Source organism: Delphinus delphis, chromosome 3, assembly GCF_949987515.2.
Source record: "Delphinus delphis chromosome 3, mDelDel1.2, whole genome shotgun sequence".
NCBI classification, from domain to species: Eukaryota; Metazoa; Chordata; class Mammalia; order Artiodactyla; family Delphinidae; genus Delphinus; species Delphinus delphis.
Genome location: NC_082685.1, coordinates 8539688 through 8564145, shown reverse-complemented (window position 1 = coordinate 8564145; position 24458 = coordinate 8539688). Strand labels below are relative to the sequence as shown.

Here is a 24458-nt window from a genome sequence, read left to right as displayed (position 1 = left end):
ACACAAGGCCGGAAGGATGAAATAGCTTTATTAGCACAAGGGAGAGGCTTCCGCAGTTGCGAGGGGGTTCTCCCAGGCCTCTCCTCCCCACGGCCTGCAGAACCCTCGTCGCTGCAGGAATTTGGACCTGCAGACTGTTCTGTTCTTGCATGGCCCCACTGAGATGGAAACAGGTAGGACAAGGCAGGGACACACAGGGGTTGGGCACAGTTTCCTGGGACTCCATGGTTTAGCTATCAAGGAGTGAACACCCACGTTTAGGCATGCCACCAAGTGTCATTGTGAGCACTAGCAGACATGGGTATAGGTGGAGAGGTGGGTTATCAGAGGTCAGTGCCAGTGCTGGGGTGTAAGGGCTCAGTGGGTCATCTCTGGGCATGTCACCAGCTATACCTTGTCACCGTTACTAATCCCTTTCTGGGAGAAAGCAGCTTGGCCAGTGGAGTGGGAAATTCTAGCCCCACTTAATCTTTTTGCCAGGCACTCTTGTGCAGTGCACAACCAGTACAACTGTAGCTGGCGATCCTGAATGAGATTAGACTGAGAGCTCCCTGAGGGCGGGAATCAATGTTCTTCTTGTTTACCATTCTAGCCCACATAAAAGGCACTCAATAAATAGCTAGTAAGAGAACAAATGAATAAATAGGTCATCAAGAGTTGGGAACAGTCTGTGGACAGCAATGCTGGTGCTGGCTTCTGTCAGAGGACGTGTGGGGATTTGTGTTTCAGTGCTGCATGTGTCTGTGCAGGGCCACTTCTCTCTTAGGACCGTAAGGCCTCAGCACACGCAGGAGGGGGTGAGTTTCAATGTTTCCCAGTTGGGTGTCCCCATGCTGGAGGTCAGGGTCTCCATCATACACCCTCCGGCCAGGTCAGACCTTGACATCCCTCACATTGATGCCCTGAGCCTTGGCCCCTTCTTTTGTCTCAGTCCTGTGGCTCCACATCAGGTGTGAGGCCTGGAGGTTATAAGTTTGCAGGGGCCATGACCCCAGATGCTGTCTGTATCCTGACTGAGGCCTCTCTCCTGTCCTCTGGCACCCTGGGAAGGTGGGTATAGCTGAATGGCATATGTCCACCACTGTTCGATGTAGCCCTGCTTGTCACAGTTTGGGGGCTGAGGAGGTCCTGTCCGGAGGGGGTAGGCTCAGGGCGGCGTGGCTGGTGTGGTCAGTTTCATGGCAGCCTCTTCCTGGGCCTTCCGGGCCTTCTGTAGCTCATATTTCTGGATCTTCCTCTGGTAGTTATAGATGTAAATGGCTGCACCCACAGCGCCCAAGATCATCACAAATGCCACCGGAATGACGATGGCCATGTTATTCTGGTGGTCTGTGGGGAGGACACAGGGGGCGGTGAGGGTTGAGCTGCCCTCACTGCCCCTGCCCTGCCCAGCCCTGAACTCCAGCACTTACAGATCACATTGATGACAACTTCACGGGTAACCTCACCGCGAGTGCTGGTGGCCCGACACTGGTAGGTGCCTGCAACCTTCCGCTCGACGGGTCTCAGGTCCCCAATGGGTAGCAAAGCCCCATCCTCTTTCCGGCTACAGTTCAGCTTGGGGGTTGGGTTCCCCCAGGCCTGGCACCTCAGGGTCTGCTGGGAGCCTTCCTGCCATGTCCAGTTTCCCAGGCAATCCCTCTCGTTCAGTCGGGGGCCATCTGAAGAAACACAGCAAGATGAGGGACGGGGTCAGGGACCAGGACATCACTCACCATCTAGGTCTAGGTAAGAAGACTTAGGTAGGAATCTGGGGAAGGGGCTCACTAGGGTGGGGGTGGGAGTGGGTGGAGGCAGGAGTTCTCGGGGTCTTAGGGGTTGGGCCTTGGAGGTAAGGGATCATTGTCTAGCAGCCCCACTCACACAGGACACGGAGCTCCCGGGTCTGGTTCTTGTGTACCACCTGCTCAGCCACCGCCAGGGCAGCAGAGCAGAAGAAGCTGCGTCCGTTGTCCTCGGCGCTGGCATTCAGCTGCAACTGGGCCCTCGGGCCCGGAGGCCTGGCTGGGGCCCCGTTCAGCGTCACCACAGCTCCAGCCTGGGCCTCGCATTCCACGTTCACCGTAGTCCATTCCGAGACCTCGGGCTGGCTCAGGGTCAGGTTGGGAGCCGGGAAGCCTGGAGGTGGGGTGCACAGTGAGCCCCGCCCCTGGCATTAGCCCCACCCCTTCAGAAGCCCCACCTGGGTTTCTACTTACTGTAGATGGTCACGTTCTCCAGAGACCTCCGGCTCTGCCCTCCCAGATTCACCGCACACGTCAAGTGCTGGACGCCTTCTTCCTCCACCTTTCCCTCGACCAAGGCTTTGGCCAAGAGTGAGTATTCATTGTACGTGATCGTGGTTTGCAGCCTCCTGTCCCCCAGCGCCAGGTGGACCTCCGCCTCCGAGACTGGGAACAGTCCATACAGGGTGCAGCTCACCAGGCACTGTGTGCCCACTTCCAGTACCGGGTGCGTAGCAAGGTGCGGGTCGGTCGTTGGTAGGACTGGTGAGAGACAGTGGGTGTAAACAGAGAGGAGACAGACATCCTGAAGCCCTTTCCCGGGGCATTTTCATTCCCCCACCTGGAACACCCTCTTCCCGGGAGACTGTGGCCTGGGTCACCCTTGTCCCAGGACACGTGTACCACTTGCCCTGGGTCACAGCCTTCTCAGTGGATCCTGCAGTCCAGGCACCACATCCCAGAACACTCCACCCCAGTGGCCAAGAAGATGCTCTTCCCAGAAACCTTTGCAATCAAGGTTGCCACCTTCTCAATGCCCCCACGGCCAGGGGCCTCTCCTTCCCAGAGACCTCACACCCCAAGCAGGAAACCCCTGTCATCCCATCCTCTCTACTGGCTCCCCAGTGCCTCACCAAAGGTTCGGAGCTTCCTGGGGGCCGAGCTGTTCTGGAACAGTGCCAGCCCTTGGGACCGCAGGTCCAGCTCCGTGCGGCAAGAGAAATTGGCGCCGTGGTCATCTCTGCTCACCAGCACCGTGACTGTGACCTCGGCAGGCTCCCCGTCTCCCGCTGGCTGACGGCCCAGCTCCTTCCCCTCACGAAGCAGCACCACGGTGAGGTGGTCCCGGGGGGCCCCACCGGACACCATGCAGCGCAGGGTGAGGTTCTCGCCCACGGGCTGCCAGCGGGGCAGGGGGGCCAGCTCCACGCGTTCCGGGAACCCTGGAGGGGAGGGGAGTGTTGTTTGAACTGGCTGGCCGCCCGCCCACAGGAACGTCGGGGCCCTGGCTACACCTGCTCGGGAAGTCTCACCACGCTCTTTCGAGAACACACCCCAAACCACCTAAACTAGAGAGGAATGTTAAGAGCTTCAGGATAACCCAGTGAGAAGTTCCCAAGTGGTTGTGAAGGAGGCAGAATACATTTTTATTCACTGCAGCATCTGAGAGTGAAAAGTGGGAAAGAATTTCGAGGTTTGTTGCCAGGAGTCCCGGCAAATGAATACAGTTCATTTAAGCTGTCCAGTCTCTAGACGTTGTTGTAAAAAAACTCCTGTTTTTCCTTGTCCTTTTTTTGGCCTTAGCATTTTTCTCCATAGCATCCCTCACCTCTGAGGTAAGAGATCATCTACTCAGTTAATTTGCTTTTCCACTATTCCTGCCATGGAATGTCAACCCAGGAGGCCAGGGATCTTTGTCTGTTTTGTTCCCTGTTGTATCCTTGACACCCGATACGCACTCTATTTTTTTTTTTTTTGGCCACGCCCCGCGGCTTGTGGGATCTTAGCTCCCCGACCAGGGATCGAACCCACGCCCTTGGCAGTGGAAGCGCAGAGTCTTAACCACTGGACCGCCAGGGAAGTCCCTTAGGCACTCTATGTTTGTAGAAAGAATAAGGTTGAGACACCCACACCGATGCGAGGCCTTTCAGGAGCTTGCTTTCAAGGGTTCCCGAATGAACCGTGTGATCCCCTGAAATGTTAAAAATCTAAGAACAACCCACAGACCCTCAGAACGAAACCCTGAATATCCCCTGAAAACACTACACGCGGGCTCGGTTGCCGGGGTCTCCATTCTGCATGAGGTAACAGAATTCCAAGCCTGGATCGCCAGTGGAAATTGCCTGCAGAGCCCTGGTGAGCTGAGACTCACTCCCCGACCCCAGGCTCCCTAGGGAGGGGTCTTGAAGCCTCCCACTTTCAGTCCCTTCTCAAGAGGCCCTGAAATGTCACTTAAACAGTAGTGATGTTGGGAGTTGATTTTTGGACATGAGTCCACCTTCTCCCCAGGTTGCCAACCTCCTGAATAAAGCAACCTTTCCTTTTCCAACCTAAGGGGGGAAAAAAAAAAAGCAGTGATGTTAAAATGTCAGGAGCCTGGAGTTGATTCCTAGCTTCGCTGGTTCTTTGTTATGGCCTGTGGGGGAGTGACTTTGCACACTGGAACAGTCCCAGCCCTCGGGGCTACAGAAATGCCTCAGTTTTCTAAGCTGTAACCTGGGGCTAATGAAGGTAGGACTATTATTATCGTTATTATTATTATTAGGACTATTATTAATTCACTTCAGAAGTTGAGAGTGACTGTACATGGGCATGAGGTTACTTTTTTTTTGACTTTTGATTAAATGTTTATTCATCTTAATTTTGCCTTTTTAAAAATTTTGAAGCCAATATATTGTGTTTTCCACATCTGAATTTTTTTGTGTGTGGTTACTTTTTAAGGTGAGAGATATGTTCTTAAACTAGACTTCTACAACACTATAAATACTCCAGACTTCATTGCAGTGTATGCTAACAGCTGTTAAAAAAAAAAAAAAAAAGGTTGAGAAAACCCTCAGACATCCAACTCTTACCTCTGACCATCTGTTGCAAACTCCAACTTGCAGAGCTGGCGGCCCCCTCAAACCACAGCCTCCAAATGGAACTCACATCTTGGAGCCCAGATCCTTGCCCTGAAGGCCAGACTGGGGGAGGAGGCCTGTTCTGCCTGTACCTCTCCTTGACTTCCCATCTTTAGTCCCTCACTAAGTCCTGGTCACTCCACTCTTCAAATATTTGTCTGCCCCTCCCTTCTCGTATGCGAAACTGCGGTCAACATGCACGACCTGGACTGGGTCCATGGGCAGCTGCTCTCTGGCTTCCTGTAAGGTCAGCCCTCTGCTCTGGATCCCTGCCCTGCTCACACACCCTCCATGGCTCCCTGTCACCCTAAGAAGAAAGTCTCAGCTCCTCGGCCTGGCATTCGAAGTCCTGCCAAACTCAGCTCCAGCCACACTGATCTGTTGATATTCAATCCCTCTTGCCTCCCCAACCCCAGGTCAGCATGTTTCCCCACTCCAAATCTTTGCCCAGGCTATTCCCTCTGTCTAGAATGCCTGTCTTTACCAACTCCTACGCATCCTTCAAGGCCCAGTTAGGGGTCACTTCCTGCAGGAATTACAACTCTTTCTAGAGAAAGCTCAGCCACCCAGAGATGCTCCCTCATCTTTACACTGGCAGTGGGGCAGGACCAAGCTCGAGTCTCTCCTAGGTGACCCCTTGCTACTGTGTGCAGCCGTCTGTTCCATTTCACAGAGGTGAAAACTAAGGCAAAGTCTGGCACCCGAAGAGGGAGAAATATATCAGGGCCAGGACTCAAACCTGGAGGACTGGGCTTTCAACTCTCAGGGTGAGATGCAGAAGGTCCTGTGAAAAGGTTTTCTGGGGGTTTTCAGAGGCCACTGGGAATGTTTGGGGACTTCCCTCACTTGGCCAGCAGCTGCTCAGACATCCTCCAAATCAGAAACAAAGCTGATGTTTGCCCCAAAGCTTCTTTTACGCAGGCCCTGTGAAGGCGGAATGTCCTCCAGGCCTCACTGCATCATTAGACCCTTCCGAGGAGGTCTCATGTGAAAAGCAACCAGGAAGCCACGTATTCCCCCCTCCCCCGCTCCCCACATCAGAGTCACCCAGTTAGTGAGGCCCATGCTGGGACTAGAACCCAAGGCTGTCTGATCCCAAGGCCAGTTGGCCAGTTCTCTTTCTTTCTTCCTTTTTTATTTTGTTTTGTTTTCATTTGAATTTCGTTTACCTACGTATTGCTTACAGTCATGCTAACTCACTGTCACACTTCAAAATGCCCAAAGTAAAAAAAAGGCACATGGAGAAAACTCGCTCCCTGTGCTCTCCCAGAGCCCTGCACCTTCTCTCCTCACAGCCAGCTATATTGTCATTTGTTGTATTTCCTTTCTGGGCCCTTTAACGCAGAAACACAGCCTCCCTAACCCCGAGCCCATGGCTCCCTAACACTGTGGGTGGCATGCTACTCATTCTGGGCATACCTTACTTTTGAACTTGACAATACATCTTGGAGCACCTGTCTCATTCTTTTACACGGTTGCATACTATTCCACGGGATGACTGAACCACAGTTTCTCTCCCCAGCCCTCTACATTTGAGTGCCTTGCAAACTTTTACCCTTTCAGATCAAGCCACAGTGAATAGCCCCACACTCCCTCAGTACCCTGGTGGGTGGGGACACCTATAGGCCCAATTCCCAGTAGTGGGTTTTCTGTGTCAAAGGACCCAGACATGTGACATTTTGAGGACTGAGTCCATACTTGGAAGTCACCCCCAAGGAAGTTCAAGGAAGGGTTCTAGATGACAATGAGACTTTCAGAAGATGGGCCCCCTTGCCCTTCAGTGAGACCCTACCCGCCCCCACCCCCAAGTAACAAAGGCTGTTCCAACCTGCTGGGGACTCCCTCGTCCACCTCCCCAACCCAGGCTGCCTAGTCCAGCCCCTGGGCCCAGCCACTCACAGTATACGGTGAGGTTCATCAAAGCTGATGACTGGTTACCGAGACAGCTCGAGTAGCATATTGGAAAGCTGTCTTTTTGCACGTCACTCAGTTCAAAAACCTTCCAGTTGTTCCCATGGTCTACTTCCCTCTTAGCCAGCTGAGTCTCTAGGCCCAACATTGTGTGTTGGTCACAGGAGGTACTGCAGTTCACCGTTATGGAGGCTCCTCGGGATGTGATGGCTTTTTGAGGATGCACTGACGTTTGGGCACCTCCAGGCCCTGGAACCAAAAGATGTGGAGGGGTCAGACATGACAAATCGGGCTCATTAACATTACTGCATCCAGCCTGTTCTGGGTGCTGCGGACACAGCCTTGAACAAGACAAAACTCTGCTTTCAGCGTGGGAGACAGAAAAATTCACGAGCACACAACATAATTAATAACTGATGCTGACAAGAGCTTTGGCAAAAACAAAATGGGATGATAGAACAGACAGTGCCTTGGTGACAGGGTAGTGTGTGAGCAGAGATCTGGATGATGAGCAGGGGCTGGCCATCGAGAGAAAAGGGAAATGAGTTCCAGGAAAAGGAGCAGCAAGTGCAAAGGTCCTGAGGCAGGGTGGCTGGAGCAGAGTCACAGGGATGAGTTGGGGGGAAATGGGGTCAGGAAGATCATGCAAAGCAGTGTTAAGCCACGCCAAGGAAGTGTTCTTCATTGCGAGGACAATGGGCAGCCATGGAGGATTTTAGCAAAAGAGGGGCATGAAGTCAGTGTTCTTCCCCCCCCCCCCCCGCAAGAGGTCAGGTGGAGGGAGTCAGTCCTCCAGGGATAAAGGGGTTCCAGTCAGGCTGGTTCCTTACCCACTTGGACAACTGGTTTCCCCTCTCAGGACCTCATTTTCCCCATCTGTAAAGTGGGTGAATATAGTCACCCCAACCCCTGCTGATGCAAGTAACTCCTAGCACAGGGCAGGTAGCATGTGGCTGCAGGTAAGAAGGAGGGGGCTTGTTGGGATTAGCTCCCGCAGACTGTGGTACCTCCAAAGCTAAAAAGCAAAGTCTGTCTGAGCCCACCCATCTGAAAGCTGCCCCCCACCCCGCCAAAGACCTCTGCCTTCAGCTTTGGGTCTACTCCATCTGGGATGGAGGTGGGCGGAAACAGCAGCTCCATGAATTCTCAAGGGTGATTCTGGGGTCGCTTCCATTTCACAGAGGGAAATGGTGAGACCTGAAGGGAGGTCACTCAGCTAGAAAGTGGTAGAGTCCAGATTAGAGTCCGGATTAGAACGCTTCATTGAGCTGGTAACCACGGTGTGGTCTGCTCATGAATTTTTCACTCTCCTGCTTCCCGACACTGACCACCATTTGAGACCAACTGTCCCCCTTCTCCCCTCCCTCCTTCTAGCTGGAGTTGATGAAGGGCTGCTGGGGCATCCCATTCCTTAGCCTCTGCTTCCTTGGCAAGTCAGCCCTGGAATTCCCCTGAGCAGGGTCCTGGACTTCCCCCAAGGGCACGGGATGAGGAACAGAATGTCTGTGCGTGTGTGTGTTGGGGGGGGGGGTCCCAGTCTACCTAAGCTTGGCACGGGGCCACATCTCTACACGGTCTGACCACCTTCTGGGGCCAGGACACAACCGCTGCGATGTGAACACTATTAACTTCTCCATTTTACAACTGAAAAAGTGAAGCTCCTCTGGGAGAGGCAGCCCATAGTCCGAAGGCACACAGCAAGCCATGATGTAGGGTCTGGATTTGAACCCATGGCTGTTGACTTTCAATCGATGGCTCTAGCCCCAACTTCCCATAAACAGCTACCTAAGTACCAGTGTCCCCAGCCGGTGGGGAGCCGGTCCTCCTACCGCTCCCAGGGCGCAGCCCAGATCCCAAGAGCTAGCCCGACGGCAGCCCCCCCACCCCTGATCACCTGGGAGCAGAGCCCCGAGCAGGGCCAGGAGCGCAAGCAGCGCGGGATGGGCAGCGCCGGGAACCATCGCAGGCGGAGGCAGGGCGGACGAGGTGGTGCAGAGGCGTGGGCGCGGACTGTGGAGCTGAGGACCTTGTGGGTCCTTTTATAGCGGCCAGCCAAGGGGCGCCGAGGGGGCGGTGCTGCCTTCCCGGAAACCTCGCGCTTTCCTCTCCGGAACGAGGGCTCTGGCATTTCCGGATTGAGAGGGTGCCGGGGCCGAGCAGGGTTGTACCCTCTCGCGGGCCGCTCTCGCACCGGAATTTCCGAATTGAAGTAGTGAGGGCTGCCTGGCGGCAGCGGCCAGAAAACAACCCGGAGACTGCTCCCGGAGCTAGGGGTCCCGTCCCCGGGCTCGGCTACCCCTGATTCCGCGTTTACACAGTGCTTTATTGGATACTGCCAACCACCCTGGACGGTAGGGACTAAACTGAGGGGTAAACTGAGGCTCCAAGCTGCGAGGTCATTCGAACTCCAGTCTGACTCCCCAGCGCAGGCAGGCCTCTTTAACCGAGTGGACGGTCCCTCGTTTCGGTGGGGCCCCAGGAATCTTCCTGGGGCGCTCTCGATCAAGGGTGCCCCTCCCCAAAGGGGTATGTCCCCGCCCAGTGACACCGAGATTCTCTGAGAAGCGGCCGCAGAAAGCCCAGGCACTTTCTGTGAACCCTGGGGGAGAGGACGTAAGGCGCATCACGTCCGGGGCTCCGCGTCCCCCACCGAGGGGGGTTCCCACTCTCCCGCGGCCTCGCTTCCCCTTTCGGCCACCAGCGCGGGGGCGTCTTTACAGCTTCCAGAAAAAGGAAGGAAGGCGCGTGGTCCTGACGTGCCGAGCCCCTCCGTTGCAGTCCCCAGGCTCCGCGGGGAAACTGAGGCCGCAGACCTTGACGGGGGAGGAGAGAGGGGGCGCTCGAATGCTTGCCTTCTGCAGGGAAACTGAGGCAGCTCCCAGGCCCCGGAATGGGGCGGGGAGAGGGGGCGCTCAAACCCCTGTCCTCTGCTCGCAGCTCCCGTAACTCGAATCGCGGGCGCCAGCACTAAATCTGTACGGGTGTTTGCCCCGGCTTGTTCCATTAGGGTGTTTGGGGAACATTGTGAGGTCCCGCGCCGCGTCTATAGGCCGTCCCACGCCACCGCCTCCCCCCAAGCCACGCCTGCGCTTGTGACCACCCAAGACTCGGCATCCACCACGTCAGGGCTGGGGATCCTGGAGTCTCCGAGCGCAGAACCCAGCCGCCTAAGGCTTCCTGTTGTGGCGCGCGCGCCGCGTCGCCAGGGAGACCTCAGAAGGGCCAAGGAGGTCGCGCAGCAGACGGGGAAGGGAGGGGGCTTCAAGGACGCTCGACCCCTTCCTCCCGGGGAAGGGGCTGCGAATTACTCGCCAGCCGGAAAAGAGTCCCTCGCTCCGCCCCGATTGTTCCTAAGGAATTTCCACGGGGATCTTTCTTCTTGCAGTGTGGAAGGTGTTGAATTCCCGCCCCAAACGCACTGGGCAAAGGCGCAGAGCGGGGGCCGGGGACGTCCCTGGGAGGGTCTGGGAAAATCCTCCGCCGGGGGGTCATTTTCCGGAGGATTTTTACCAGATTCGGATCACTGCTTACTTTGGCCTCTGTCCCAAGTGCGCGGGCGGCGAGCTCCCCCGCGCGGCTCTGGTCCCCCTTACAGCGGTAAAATCGTGCTTCTTCCTTCTGTCTCTCAACACTTGCTACGCAGCGTCGATTGAGAGCCTGCTGTGTGCCAGGCATCGTTCCAGGTGCTGGGGACGCAGCAATGAACAGAATAGACCAAAATCCCTACCATCATGCAGAGATCGTCTTAGTCCGGACGACAGAAACAAAAATAAGGTATATGGAGACATAGCTTGTGATTAGTGCTAAGAGAGAGTAAAGCAGGGAAGGGAATAGGAAATGTGAAGGTTAATAAACCTTTAAATAGAGTATTCTGGGAAAGACTGAGAAGGTGACATTTGAGCAAAGAGCAGAGAGTCCTGACAATATCAGGGAAGGAATGTACCAAGCAGAGAGCACTGAATGTGCCAAGGCCCTGAGGTAGGAAGGAGCTGCCTTAAGGAACAGCCAGGAGGCTAGTGTTGCTGGAATGCAGTAAGGGAGGGAGAGGATTGGAGGAGAGGAGGGAAGGAGGGAATGGTGTAGAGCATGGCCTGGGGAGAACCTTGGCCTTTCCTCTCAGTGAGGTGGGAGCCATGGAGGGGTCTGAGCAGAGCAGGGACACGCCCTGACTCAGGCCTTTACAGGCACCCTCCTAAGACAGCAGGAGCTAGAGTCAGGTAGTGGGGAGGACAGGGTAGAAGGAAGCCAGGAGACGGGAGAGGAGGTGACTGCTCCAGTGCGGGGGAGCAATGATGGAGCCTGGAGTGGGCAATGGCGCTGGGGAGATACGGTCCAATTTGGCATTTATTTTGGCAGCAGGTCCAACTGTGTTTGCTGGGATGTGGGGGGCAGGCAGAGTCAAGGTCAACTCCTTGGTCTTGCTCTGAGGTCCTAGGAGGGTGGAGGGCCATTTCCTGAGATGAGAATGGGGTGATAATAGGGGGCAGTTTGGCAGAAGAAGCACGCACCCCCTAGTCTACGTTCCCTTTGTGCTTTCTTGAAAGAAAGGGAAGCAATGTTCCCCATCCCTTTGCTGCAGCTACCAGGAAGGGCAGGGCTTCCTCCAGGGTGCCAGGCAGTCTCAAGAAGGTCAGGGAATGGCCCCACTGCAGACCAGAGGCTGTGGACCCAGGGCAGAAATACCCAAACCCCACTCCATGGCATCATGCCTGCTCGCCCCTCATTCTGAGGTCTGGCGTGACCACCTTGCAGTTCCCTTGACCTGGAATGCTCTTCTCGTCCCTGATATGGCCAGCCCTTTCTTAATGGCCTGAGCCTCTTCCTAAAAGCTTTTCCGGACGCTCCCTGACTCCCTGACTCCTTCCATCCTGGGCCACACCCTAAACGTTCCCTGTCACTTGCTCTAATGGTTTCATTACTGAAACTTCATTCACTTGCTGAAATTCTTTTGATTGACCTGTGTCACGTTCATTTGCGTGAGCTCCAGAAGGCCAGGGACCCTCTCAGCTCCAGCATCTGAATCAATGTCTGGTCATTATAGGCAGATGGTCAATACATATGTGTTGAATGAATGAACTTCTCTTATTCTCTGAACATTCTGCACATGCTGTTCCTCCAGCCCAGAATTCCCTTCCTACTGCTTTTACAAGAGGTTACCAGAGGATTTCATCTACCAGGTTGCAACAGGGCTAGGAGCACAAGGAATTGAACCTGGCCCCAGCAGTGAGAGTGCCAAGTCCACTGGACCGCCAGGGAATTCCCAGATGTCTTTTCAAGAGAACAACTTTGTTTCCTTCAGATAAATACCCAGAAGTGGAATTCCTGGATCATATGGTAGTTCTATTTTTATTTTTTAAAAATTTTTATTGAAATATAGTTGATTTATAACGTTATAGGTAGTTCTATTTTTAATTTTCTGAGGAACCGCCATACTGTTCAGGCCATCGTCTGAGTAATATTCCATTGTAAGGCTATATCAGTTTGTTTATCCATTCATCAACGGATAGACATTTGGGTTGTTTCCACATTTTGGCTCTTATGAATAATGCTGCCATGAGCATTCAGGTACAAGTTGTTGTATGAACATCCTTTATTTCTTTTGGGTATATACCTTGGAGTGGAATTGTTGAGTCCCATGGTAATTCCATGTTCAACTTTTTGAGGAATTGTCAGACTGTTTTCCATGGCAGCTGCACCATTTTATCAATACATTCCCACCAGCAATGTACAAGGGTTCCAGGTTTGCAATTTCTCCACATCCTTGCCAATATTTATTTTGTTTTATTATTATGGTGGTTGCCATTCAAATGGGTGGGAAGTGGTATCTCACTGTGGTTCCCCAGTCCTTCTGATCTGTCCAGTGGATAAGCCAAGCACAGTCCTGCAGCAAAGGCAACTGGGGGTGTGCACGGACCAGCAAGTACCGAGGGGATGTGGCCAAAGTGCACCTGCCACCAGCTGTGACCTTGAGCAAGCCACTTCCCCTGGTGGTACCTAGATGGCCTCAGCTGTAGAAAGGGATGGTAATGCATCCCTCAAAGGGTGGGTCTAAGATTTTTCTTCTTTTTTTAACATTATTTACTTACTTTGGTTGCACCAGTTCTTAGTTGCATCAGGTGGGCTCCTTAGTTGTGGCTCGCGGGCTCCTCAGTTATGGCATGTGAACTCTTAGTTGTGGCTTGCATGTGGGATCTAGTTCCCCGACCACAGGTCGAAGCCGGGCCCCCTGCATTGGGAGGGCAGAGTCTTATCTGCTGCCTCACCAGGGAAGTCCCGAGATTTCAGTAAGACCATTCATGTGCAGTGAGAACAGATAACAGGAGTTACAAGTTGTCTGTTTCCATAGGACTCAGCTCTGAGAATCCCCCCTCAAACTTCCTAGGCAGAAATACAGACTTGCTCCTCTGTTCCCACAGGTTAGTTCATTCTAGCATCACGGTTCCTCATCAGAGCCCCAGGGTGTAAAGCAAAAATGCATGCCGTTTGGATGTTGATCAAAATATAACTTGGGGGCTTCCCTGGTGGTGCAGTGGTTGAGAGTCCGCCTGCCGATGCAGGGGACACGGGTTCGTGCCCCGGTCCGGGAAGATCCCACATGCCACAGAGTGGCTGGGCCCATGGGCCATGGCCGCTGAGCCTGCGCGTCCGGAGCCTGTGCTCCGTAACGGGAGAGGCCACAACAGTGAGAGGCCCGCGTACCGCAGAAAAAACAAAAACAAACAAACAAAAAAAACATAACTTGGCTTCTCCTTCCGCTCTTTGAAAGTTTATTCTGTGGTGGACTCTGCCTTGCCCCTGGCTGAGAATCCTGCCCCGGACTCAGGTCCCGATCAGCATCACGTTCAAATCTCGGAACTTGGTGTTGGATGGGAGCCCCAGGTGAGGCTTCTCCAGGCTGGAAGCCTTGGTAGAGAAGAAGGGCCTAGTCCCCCTGCTGTTGACCCTCTTTCTGTCCCCCTCACCTCCTCTCACCAGCCTGTGGGTCCCTCCTGCCCAGCCAGGTGCAAGGAGGAGGGGACAGGGCGTTTCCTCCATGGCTGGTGGCTTTGCCCTTTTGGGTACCCCAGCAGCGTGTTAAAGTGTTCTGGGGGGGCTCTTTGAGGCCTCCTCTTCCTGGAGACCCCTTCGCTGGCATGGAGGCATCTTTGATATGGGTGGTGGCTCTTCCCTCAGCCCTTGGGGTCTGATCCTACCCTCTTATTTCTCCTGGTCCATGCTGACCACCAAGAAGCAGACACCCTGACTCCACCATGAGAACCGCCTACCTCTCGCCCCTGGATCTCCTGGGAGTCAGATCCCAGCCCTGTTGACTCACTCGAACTTTCTTAAGCCGGGGGCAGCCTGAGTCTTTGGTGTCCTGCCTTCAGGGATATTTTCCAGAGGCTGTGAAGTCACCTTCCTCTCTAGGCTCTGGGTCAACGCATGTCCCAAGAGGGTGTGATAGGGCTTTTTGTTTTGCTTTGGCCGTGCCGCGCAGCATGTGGGATCTTATTTCCCCGACCAGGGACGGATGTGCAGGCAGCACATCTGAAGCTCCTCTGAAGAAATGTCTTCACCCATCTCTCTCTTTCTAAAAAAAAAAAATTATACAGAATTTCAAAATAGACATCAGCAAAGAGGACATGTGATAAAGCCACATGTGCCAACTTCCACAGTCCTCATGGCCAATCCTGTTCCTTCCTTCCCCTTACACCCTGTCATGGGTTCAACTACGTCTCTTCCCCAGGGGAAAAAAAAAGTGCTAACCCCCAGATTGTGATCTTATTTATAAATAGGGTCTTTGCAGATGATCAAGTTCACGTGAAGTCATTAGGGTGGGCCCTAACCCAACATGACTGTTGCGCTTATAAAAAGGGGAAATTTGAACACAGGCACACACAGAGGGACAATGCCATTTGAAGATGATGACAGAGATCAGGGTGATGTATCAGGCCAAGAAATACCAAGGATGCCAGCAAACCACCAGAATCTAGGGGAGGGGGATGGGACAGAGCCTGCCTCACAGCCTCTGAAGGAATGACTTGATCTTGGTCTTCTGGTTCCAAGAACCATGAGACGGTATTTTTCTGTAGTTGAAGCCCTAGTCTGTGGTACTTTGTTAAGGTAGCCTAGGAAACTAATACACATACTATGCCCTGATTATTAGCACATTGTAGACCTCGGATCATTTTTTTCTGATGTCTTTTTCCATCCTTGATCTGGCAGAGGGATCCCAGTGTCAGCAACAGGTTCTGACCCCTTCCTTCACCCTGTTTCCTGATGGCTGTGAGGTGGACGACTGAGCCTGATTACGCATAGCTACGACTAGGCTGGGCACTGTCAGGACAACAGATGGGTCTTACTTGGGGCCTCGGTGTCCCTGCGGAGCTGGTGAGAGGCACAGGGAGAGGTAGGTAATGGTTTGGGTTTAGCCCAGCATTTCCCAACCAGCCTCTGCACCCCTCCTTCTTTTTTAAAAAAAAATAAATTTTATTTATTTAGGCTGCATTGGGTCTTCGTTGCTGCATGCGGGCTTTCTCTAGTTGTGGCGAGCGGAGGCTACTCTTCGTTGCAGTGCACGGACTTCTCATTACGGTGGCTTCTCTTGTTGCAGAGCACGGGCTCTAGGCGCGCGGGCTTCAGTAGTTGTAGCTCATGGGCTCTAGAGCGCAGGCTCAGTAGTTGTGGTGCACGGGCTTAGTTGCTCCGTGGCATATGGGATCTTCCCAGACCAGGGCTCGAACCCATGTCCTCTGCATTGGCAGGTGGGTTCTTAACCACTGTGCCACCAGGGAAGTCCCTGCACCCCCTTCTTACTACTGGCTCCAAATAGCTTTTTCTTCTTTTAATTAATTAGGCTGTGCCGGGTCTTAGTTGCCACACGCAGGATCTTCACCACGGCATGCGGGACCTAGTTCCCCCACCAGGGATTGAACCCGGGCCCCCTGCATTGGGAGTGCAGAGTCTTACCCACTGGACCACCAGGGAAGTCCTAGCTTTTTCTTTTTTACTCAGTCAAATCTGATGCTTTAAGGATCACAATTTATGTTCATTGAGGACTTTCAAAGAACGTGTTGTAAGCTCTGAAGGCACTCCCAAGAAGCATTCCAGAGATGTTTTCAGCGAGGAGCAGCCCAGTCGATGGGTCACTGCGGCCGCCTGGTTGGGCCTGCACACCAGATGGCAGTTCTGGCTTTTTTTTTGCATTCATACTGTTTTATTTTTTAAGATTTTTAAAATAAATTTTATTTTTGGCTGCGTTTAGTCTTTGTTGCTGCATGCGGGCTTTCTCTAGTTGCTGCAAGCGGGGGCTACTCTTCGTTGCGGTGCGTGGGCTTCTCGTTGCGGTGGCTTCTCTTGTTGCGGAGCATGGGCTCTAGGTGCATGGGCTTCAGTAGTTGTGGCATGTGGGCTCAGTAGTTGTGGCTCGCGGGCTCTAGAGTGCAGGCTCAGTAGCTGTGGTGCGTGGGCTTTGTTGCTCCGCGGCGTGTGGGATCTTCCCGGACCAGGGCTCAAACCTGTGTCCCCTGCATTGGCTGCCAGATTCCTAACCGCTGCACCACCAAGGAAGCCCCGGGCTGAGTTTAAAGAAACTGACCTCGTTACTTTATAGTCTGTATTGTGACAATTAGCAACAACAACAACTTGTGGGGGGCAAATAACACCAGCAGACTCAAGGATCAGGATACCGGTTTGGTGTTTTTAAATGTTTATTCACTCATTTATTGACCACGTTGATACTGACTCTGTGCTTAGGGAAAATCAGTGATGAAAGCTCAGGTCTCCACACTGCACCCACTTGGGGAATCAGGTCCACACTTGGACTGAAGGACCATAATAAATGGGACCACAAGCCCCGTCAGGGATGCAAGCGCTCGGTGAGAGTGCTTGGGATTGGGAGGCACCATGAGTGGGTTCCTAGCGATGGCTGGTTCTCTGCGTGCTCCGAGGCTGACTCACCCCAGAAAAGTTGATGGTGGGTCATTTCTATAAACAGTGCCTTGAGGCAGCCGGGTACCCAGCGGTGCCGCGCACCGGGGAAAGAGCCTAACTCGCCAAATGGAATTATTCACAAAACGGCAATGAGCTGTTGTTCTGTTTCTCCTCTTTGATTAAAAAGTAAAATTTCTTACACAAAAGAGACTCGGGGCAGGAGCTGCCCCAAGCTCCTGTCGGCGGCCCCTTCCCGGTAGTGATGCCTGCTTGGCTGCTCTGTGAGTGGCCTCAGCTTCCCACCGGGATGAGGGGTTCTGGCCGCCCTTGCAGGGTGAGCGGGAGGCTCCCAAGCCCACCGGGGGCTCGGCCGGGCTCGGAGCAGGCGCACCGCGTGGACAGCGAGCAGGAAGGAGGCTGGCCGATGGGCCCTGGGGGTGCCGCGTGGGGCTCAGGGGAAATCGCGGTAGGGCAGGCGGAAGGGGTAGAGGGGCGTGTGGCGCGAGTCGTGCCAGAGCAGCTTCTCCTCCAGCAAGGCGACAGTCGGCAGGGTCAGGACCAGGGTCTGGTGCTTGAGCATGCTGTGCACGTTCAGGCCTGGGGGGGCGGGGTGGAGGCACAGTCGGGGCGGGTCCCCCCGGCCCCCAACAGAAACACCAGGGTCTGGTGTAGCGTCCGGAGCCCCGTAGCCTGGGTTCAAACCCTGGCTCAGTCGCTCACCCCCAGCGAGACCCTGGGCAAGAGACTGCCCTTAGCTCGTCAACTTCCAACCGAGAGCATCCTAAGTACCCAACTCTGCCCTGCGCTTGGGCACGGTTCCCACCTCACACCCCAGTGCGGGAGGCTGACGGTAAACAGAGCAGATAAACAAACACAATGTACTGAGGGAGGCCCATGGGGCTGCAGCGAGTGATGAGGGGAAGGAAGGGGAGAGCAGGGCAGGGCATGCAGGGTCTGTGGTCCTCCGGGGAAGACTTGGGCTTTTACTCTGAGTGACGAGGGAGCCCTGGAGGGTGGTGGGCAGAGGAGGGACAGGACCTGACTCAGGTGCTCAGGCGCCCTCTGGTGGCCGTAGTGGGAGCGGGGGGACGGGAGCGCAGGACAGACTGTGGGGAGGAGTCGGTCAGCAGGAGCCTGGGACCAGGGCACAGGCCACTGTGCCCTAACTGTGCCAGTCCAGGAAGATGGTGGGAGCTGGCCCAGGGCGGTGAGAGGCGGTGGGATTCTGGATATGTTTGGAGACAGCGCTGACAGGGTGAGCTAACAGACCGGAGTGGAGGGGGACAGTGTGGTTTGGGGCCGGAGCTGCTGGGAGGAAGGTCTCGTGTGCCAGGATGACTAGCAGAGCCCACGTGCCGCTGTCCAGGAGGCAGCCGGGCACACAGTCAGGAGACCAGGAGAGAGCCCTGGGGATTAGTCACCGCAGCCACTGGTGTGACGTACTCAGGACAGCCCTGATCCTGCGTCTCCGAGTGAGGAGCCGGGTGGGGCCAGCCAGTGGGCCCTCAAACTCACTCCACGCCTGGCACCGTGGCCCAAGCTTGGACAGATGTGACCTCAGAGTGTTTTCTGTTTTTTGGCTGCACCGTGCAGCTTGTGGGATCTTAGTTCCCGGACCAGGGATTGAACCCGGGCCATGGCAGCGAAAGCATGGAGTCCTAACTACTGGACCACCAGGGAATTCCCCTCAGAAGTTTTCTTTAAGAAACACATCATTCTCCCAATATTCCGTCTGGGCAAACTGAGGGTTGGGTGGGGGAGGGTGGTCACTGCCCAAGGCCACTCTGTGACCAAGCTGCAGATACAGGATTTGAACTGGCCCATGCTGTACTCTCTGGGGGTCTGGGAGACAGAGCGGGGCCCTTTGCTCACCAATAGCAGGGACTAGGCTGAAGGTCTTCAACCCAGAGGCAGCTGCCACAATGTTCTGGGGCATGTCCTCGTGTTCTCTGAAACAGAGGCCAAGAGGTGAGCCCCTGCCGAGGACGGACCGCCCCCCCGTCCCCCTACCCCGGCCACCCCTGCTCTGCCCGGCACCCTCACAAGTCCACAAGGAGGACGGAGTCGCCCCAGCGGCGGTAGCGGGCCAGCTCCATCAGGTACTGGGGGTCTGCGGTCGGCAGCTCCAGGGAGTCCACGATGTGCAGGTCGTCCTGGTGGGAGGAAAGGACAGTCTGAGCCCACCCTGCACCCACAGCCCACACCCCAGGACCCCCGTGGCTCCCAGCAGGACTGCTGCTGTACCTGGGCCAGCTTGACCGTCAGCGCCACCTTGAGGCCCTGCACCCGCACTTTCATGGGCAACATGTAGTAGTAGCTTGTGGGGCCCCGGGGGCCATGGGCAACGCCTCCTGTGGGGGCAGAGGTACGTGAATAGGGGAAGGCCCCAGCCGGGCTTGGAGGTCAGAAATCTGCCCCAGGGGTTGGCACAGGGGAGGTAGGAGGGAGGCTGCCCTCGGCCAGGCAGAACCCCAGCAAAGAGGGCAGGGCCTCAGGTAGGGATGGAGAGGGGAGGTTGCATCAGGCATCACCTGGGACAGGTAACTTCACCTCACGGGGGCTTGGTGTCTTCAGCCGTCAAACCTGGGGTGAGGATGGTCTACCCGTGTGTCCTCCCTCTGCTGGGCGCTGGGAGTGCAGCAGGGAACATGCAGGACAGGATCCCTGCCCCCACGCCATTCATATTCAGCCAGACTTGATCCCAGAGGGAACCAGGCAGCACAGGGGGTTGCAGAGGGTGGGGAGACCCAAAGAGGGTCAGGGAGGGCTTCCTAGAGGAGGCATGGCCCAAACACATCGGAAGGATGAGAGGGATTGGCCAGACAAATGGGAGATGACTCTGAGTCAGCTCTGTTTGGTCTTGGAGGGTGTGCAAGGGACAAGGCGGTGCGGTCTGCAGCCACCAGGGCCTGGAAGGCCAAGATGAGGGGCTCAGACTTCACGCAAAGGCCGCAGGAGCTGGGAGGTTTAGGAAGAGCCCTCTGGGTGCTGCGTGAAGTGTGGGCCAGGAGAGGTGAGATGGGAAGTGGGGCAAAAGGGGCTGTGGCCATGGCCTGATGAGAGGCCAAGGCCAGAGCTGCAGGGAAATGGGGCGAAGTGGATGGACTCTCCAACCTCTGACCGCACGTGGGCAGACCTGCTCACCTCCTCGCCAGATTGGGGAGCGGATGCTGCCATGCCTGGCGCGCCCACTGCCTTTCTGTGGCCAGGGCTTCCGGCCACCGCCCCGCACCTCGGCCCTGGTCTTGGTCTTGGCATAGCTCTGTGGGCGCAGAGTGAGGAAAGAGTCAGGTTCCCAAGGGAGGTGCCATTGCAGACGAAAGGTGCCAGGCCCAGGAACACAGCAGTGAGCTGGGCGGACTGGCCTGCTGCTGGGGAGCCGGACAGGAGACACAGAGACTGGGGCTCCATCGGGACAAGCACGGAGTGCTCTGGGAGGGAGAGAGGAAGGGAGAGATAAATCAAGAGTTCCCTCCTGCACTCCAGAACGTCAGCCTCAGAGAGGCAGGGGCTCTGCTGCCTGACACACAGTATGTACTTAGTATTTTTTGAATGATTTCCATGTAGCTGTAACTAAAAGGAAGCTGGGGGAATTCCCTGGCTGTCCAGTGGTTAGGACTCTGAGCTTCCACTGCACGGCACAGGGGTTCGATCCCTCGATCCCTGGTCAGCGAACTAAGATCCTGCAAGCCACGTGGCCATAAATAAATAAGTAAAATTAAATAAAAAAATAAAAGGAGGGCTTCCCTGGTGGCACAGTGGTTGAGAGTCCGCCTGCCGATGCGGGGGACACGGGTTCGTGCCCCGGTCCGGGAGGATCCCACGTGCCGCGGAGCGGCTGGGCCCGTGAGCCATGGCCACTGAGCCTGCACGTCCGGAGCCTGTGCTCCGCAACAGGAGAGGCCACAACAGTGAGAGGGAGGACTCGCCAGACTTGAGGTGGGCGGATGGAAGGCGGGGACTCTGATTGACAACAGCATCATCAGCGCTCTTGGCGTAAGATCCAAACACCTCACGTTGCCCCTGTTGACCTCCATGGCCACACTGGGCCCCTTCTGATCCCTGCCACAGAGGCTTTGCCTGTGTTGCTCCGACGCCCTCCACCCCAGCCCCACTGCCCGCTTCACCTGGTTAGCGCCTGTCACACACCTGAGGTTAAACGCCCCTTTCTCTGAGACAACTTCCCTAATTATACACTTACAGGCATGACTACTTGATTCATGTTCTCCTCACCAGCTAAGACTGGGAGCTTCAAAAGGACAGGGACCTTGCCTGTCTTGTCCCCCAGCACAATGCCCAGGGTACAGTGGCAGTTCACAAAATGCCTGGCAAATGGCCCATCGGTGAATGGGTCAGGAGAGAGAAGATGGGGCCTGAGCCCCACAGTCCAGAGAAGACACAGCAGGGGCGTCCTCTGCCCCCCCCACCCCCGCCCCACTCAGGGCACTCACAATTCTCTTGAAGTTCTTCTGCCAGATGGCAACCTGGTGCAGGATATCCAGCCTGTGGAGGAAGGAGACACGACAGGCCCACTTCCACTTAAAACCCTCTCCGCCTGACTAGATGAAAACTCCGGGGCTTCCCTGGTGGCACAGTGGTTGGGAGTCCGCCTGCTGATGCAGGGGACACGGGTTCGTGCCCCGGTCCGGGAGGATCCCACATGCCGTGGAGCGGCTGGGCCCGTGAGCCATGGCCGCTGAGCCTGCACATCTGGAGCCTGTGCTCCGCAACGGGAGAGGCCACAACAGTGAGAGGCCCGCCCGCGTACCGCAAAACAAACAAACAAACAAACAACAAAAAAAAAACTCCGGCTCGTCCCCATCCACTTCCAGGGCCCTGTGTGACCTGCCCCGGTCCCTCTCTGAGCCCATCTTGTACCACCTCCAGCTCCACTCTGTGTCCGTTCTATGGAGTCCAGCCTCCAAGCCTCTGCACTTGCCGTTCCCTCTGCCTGAAATGCTCTTCCCCTGGCTGGTTCCTTTTCTGCCTACCAGTCTTAGCCCAAATGGTATCTCCAGGAGGAGTCCCCTTGCTAAAGAGGACTTTACCTTACTCCTTTCCTACCATTACGACTTCCTTACTGCCACTTCTTTACAGACTGGTTTGCCTCTCTACCCCTGTGCTGCTCCATACAGTACACACTGGCCACATGTGTCTGGCCACCCCTGAAAGGTGGCCAGTGCCACATGGTGAAACAACACGATTTTAGATTTATCAGGCTAAACGAAATATATTATTGAAATCAATCTCATTTGTTTCTCACTATTTGAAAGAAAACTTGGCTACTGGAAGAATTTCAGTTACATGCATGGCTCGCATTGGACAGTGCTGCCAGGCTGGTTTGCCAGGGGTTGGCAAACTATGGCTAGTAAGGCCAAATTTGGCCTGCTGCCTGTTCTTGTAAATATGTTTTACTGGAACACAGCCAGGCTCATTCACTTACACACTGCCTGTGGATGCTTTTGTACTACATCAACAAAGATGAGGAGTTGCCATGGAGACGTTACAGCCTGCAAAGCCCAAAACATTTACTCTCTGGCTCTTTACAGAAAAAGTTTGCTGATCCCGGCTTAGACTGGGAGCAACATCAGCAACCTCGGTGCTCATTCACTGCTGTATCCCTGACCCCTAGGATGGAATCCGGCACATAGTAAGTGCTTCATAAGTATCTACAGAATAAACAAAATACGTCGTTTTTATCACCCTCTAGCAGACTGGGACTCTGTAAAGACAGAGAGCAAACCATATAAATAAGTAACAGTAATAGATTAATAGCACTTATGTGCCAGACACGTACACGTAAGAGACATCACACACCTTGGCAAGCGAAAACTTGGTCCTGGGAGTTGGCCCATATAGGGTTGAGATCTGGCTCTAAAGTTTATAAGCTGTGTGACCTTGGGCAAATTTCTTAACTTGTCTGTGCTCAGTTTCCTTACCTACGAAATAAGAATAATAGAATCCATTCCTGGGGTTGCTATGAGGATCTAGTTAACTAAACTGCAAGTAGGGTGACTTCCCTGGTGGTCCAGTGGCTAAGACTCTCCGATCCCAATGCAGGGGGCCCAGGTTTGATCCCTGGTCAGGGAACTAGATCTCACATGCCACAACTAAAAAGGTTCCGCATGCCGCAACTAAGGATCCTGCATGCTGCAACGAAAATCCCCCACGCAGCAACCAAGATCCTGCGTGCGGCAACTAAGACCTGACGCAGTTAAATAAATATATATTTTTAAAACGTAAATACGCTCCCCCCCCCCCCCAAAAAAAAGGGAATTCCCTGGCAGTCCAGTGGTTAGGACTCTGTGCTTTCACTGCTGAGGGCTGAGGTTCAATCCCTGGTTGGGGAACTAAGATCCTGCAAGCCACGTGGCCAAAAATAAAATAAAATAAAATACAAATAGACTGTCACAGGCACACAGTAAGGACTTAACCACTGTTAGTGCTCATTTTTGCAAAAACCAATAACAGCAACAATAACCAACATTTCTACAGACCATATTATGGGCTAGAATGATCTCATTTAATCGTTTGAGGTTTGACAGAATAGAGACACTGAAGCACAAGGGGGAAGGCAGGATTTGAATCCAGTCACTCGGGTTCCAGAGCTCTGCGTCCCTAACCCTCAGAGGATGTTACCTCTCAGCCCTCACCTTCACACAACTCTGCAGCAAGAAAAACCATCATTCTCTCTTTTTGTTTTTCATCACTCTCTTCTAACAGGTGGAGAAACTGAGGCTCGAGTCCAGGTCATCCTGATTCCTAAATCCCCGCTCCTCGTCCCTCTGCCACCCAGTTTACCATTTCGGCTCCCACTTACCTGGGCGTCGCGGAGAAAACGTCTGGGTGCAGCTCGGTCAGACCCAAGCGCTCCTGCTCGTAGCCCCGCAGGGACTCGACCCAGGCCTGCACGGGACGCCGGTGCGCGAGTACCGGGAGCTCGCACCTGCGCAGCACGGGCACCCGATGACCTGGAGCGATTGGGAGGTCAAGGGTCAGGAGCAAGGGTCAGAGTTTCCGGTTGCCTCCCCTCCTAGGGCAACCCCAGCAACCTCACCCGCGCTCGCCACCGGTTCTGGTTTCTCCGCCGGCTGCACTGCCTCTTCTGCCAGCGCCTTTAGGCCCTGTAAACGGTAAGCAAGACTGAGAGACGATCCCCGGACCCTCCAACCTTTGTCCTCCGACCCCGCCCTCAGTCCCCGGCCTCACCCGGCAGCCCTTGGGCCGAAGCCAGGCCCGCGCCCCTGCCCGGACTAGCTGCAGCATTGTAGGGCAGCTCCCCACGCTGAGGGAGGTCAAGGCTTCCTCTGCTGGACTCTCTCGACGCCTCGCGATGACGTCACGCCCGCGACGACGCCGGCCGGGCTTGTATTCGGCGTTAGAAAGCTGGGCGAGCAAGAGCAAAGACGGCGGGGTCCGCTAACGCCTGTCCCTACCTCCGCCCCAAGACTAACCCCAGACGCTAATTTTCACTGCTGGCCTAAAGAACCCTCTGCAACACCTGGGAGCGCGACCCGACAGCAAGAAACCCCGCCCCCTCTTCGGTCCCGCCCCCAAAGAGCCGGTGCGGTAATCCAGCCAATGAAACCTCCCTGCTCAAAGGGCACGCTCCTCGTTCAGCCAATGAGCTCGTTCAGTCTGGAAAAGTGGCTGGGCGGTGCTAGGGCGGGCACCTAAGGGAATATGGCCAATAACTGTTAGGCTTTTTTTTTTTTTTTTTTTTTTTTGTCGGCCACGTCCCCAGGGCCCGCCCGCTTTGGGCCTCCAAGACCGTAGCGGTTGGTTTCTCCAG

General features: G+C 54.9%; 2 protein-coding genes and 1 long non-coding RNA gene across 4 annotated transcripts; 1 reads left to right on the top strand and 2 right to left on the bottom strand.

Annotated features, from left to right (window-relative positions):
• Nucleotides 1–14: 14 nt before the first annotated feature.
• ICAM1 (intercellular adhesion molecule 1) lies at nt 15–8754 on the bottom strand. The gene is made up of 7 exons (XM_060007698.1): nt 8649–8754; nt 6743–7003; nt 2858–3166; nt 2199–2486; nt 1864–2118; nt 1413–1661; nt 15–1329 (listed from the first exon to the last, which is right to left on the bottom strand). Exons 1-7 carry the CDS (start codon nt 8713–8715, stop codon nt 1148–1150), a joined length of 1611 nt encoding a protein of 536 aa, XP_059863681.1. The 5' UTR covers nt 8716–8754; the 3' UTR covers nt 15–1147.
• Nucleotides 8755–8910: 156 nt separating this feature from the next.
• Nucleotides 8911–12268, top strand: LOC132421787 (uncharacterized). Its single transcript, XR_009518771.1, has 3 exons — nt 8911–9105; nt 10398–10528; nt 11874–12268. It is a non-coding gene; the product is annotated as an uncharacterized lncRNA (long non-coding RNA).
• A 4157-nt stretch (nt 12269–16425) lies between these two features.
• Nucleotides 16426–24193, bottom strand: MRPL4 (mitochondrial ribosomal protein L4). Of its 2 annotated transcripts, none has more exons than XM_060007695.1 (9): nt 23876–24193; nt 23724–23790; nt 23487–23637; nt 21118–21169; nt 19811–19928; nt 18911–19017; nt 18710–18819; nt 18539–18615; nt 16426–17263 (listed from the first exon to the last, which is right to left on the bottom strand). In XM_060007695.1, the coding sequence occupies exons 1-9, from the start codon at nt 23930–23932 to the stop codon at nt 17118–17120; spliced, it is 885 nt and encodes a 294-aa protein (XP_059863678.1). In that variant the 5' UTR covers nt 23933–24193; the 3' UTR covers nt 16426–17117. The 2 variants fall into 2 exon arrangements, with proteins under 2 accessions (XP_059863678.1, XP_059863679.1); XM_060007696.1 differs by having other exon boundaries at nt 23724–23781.
• Between the last annotated feature and the right edge of the window lie 265 nt (nt 24194–24458).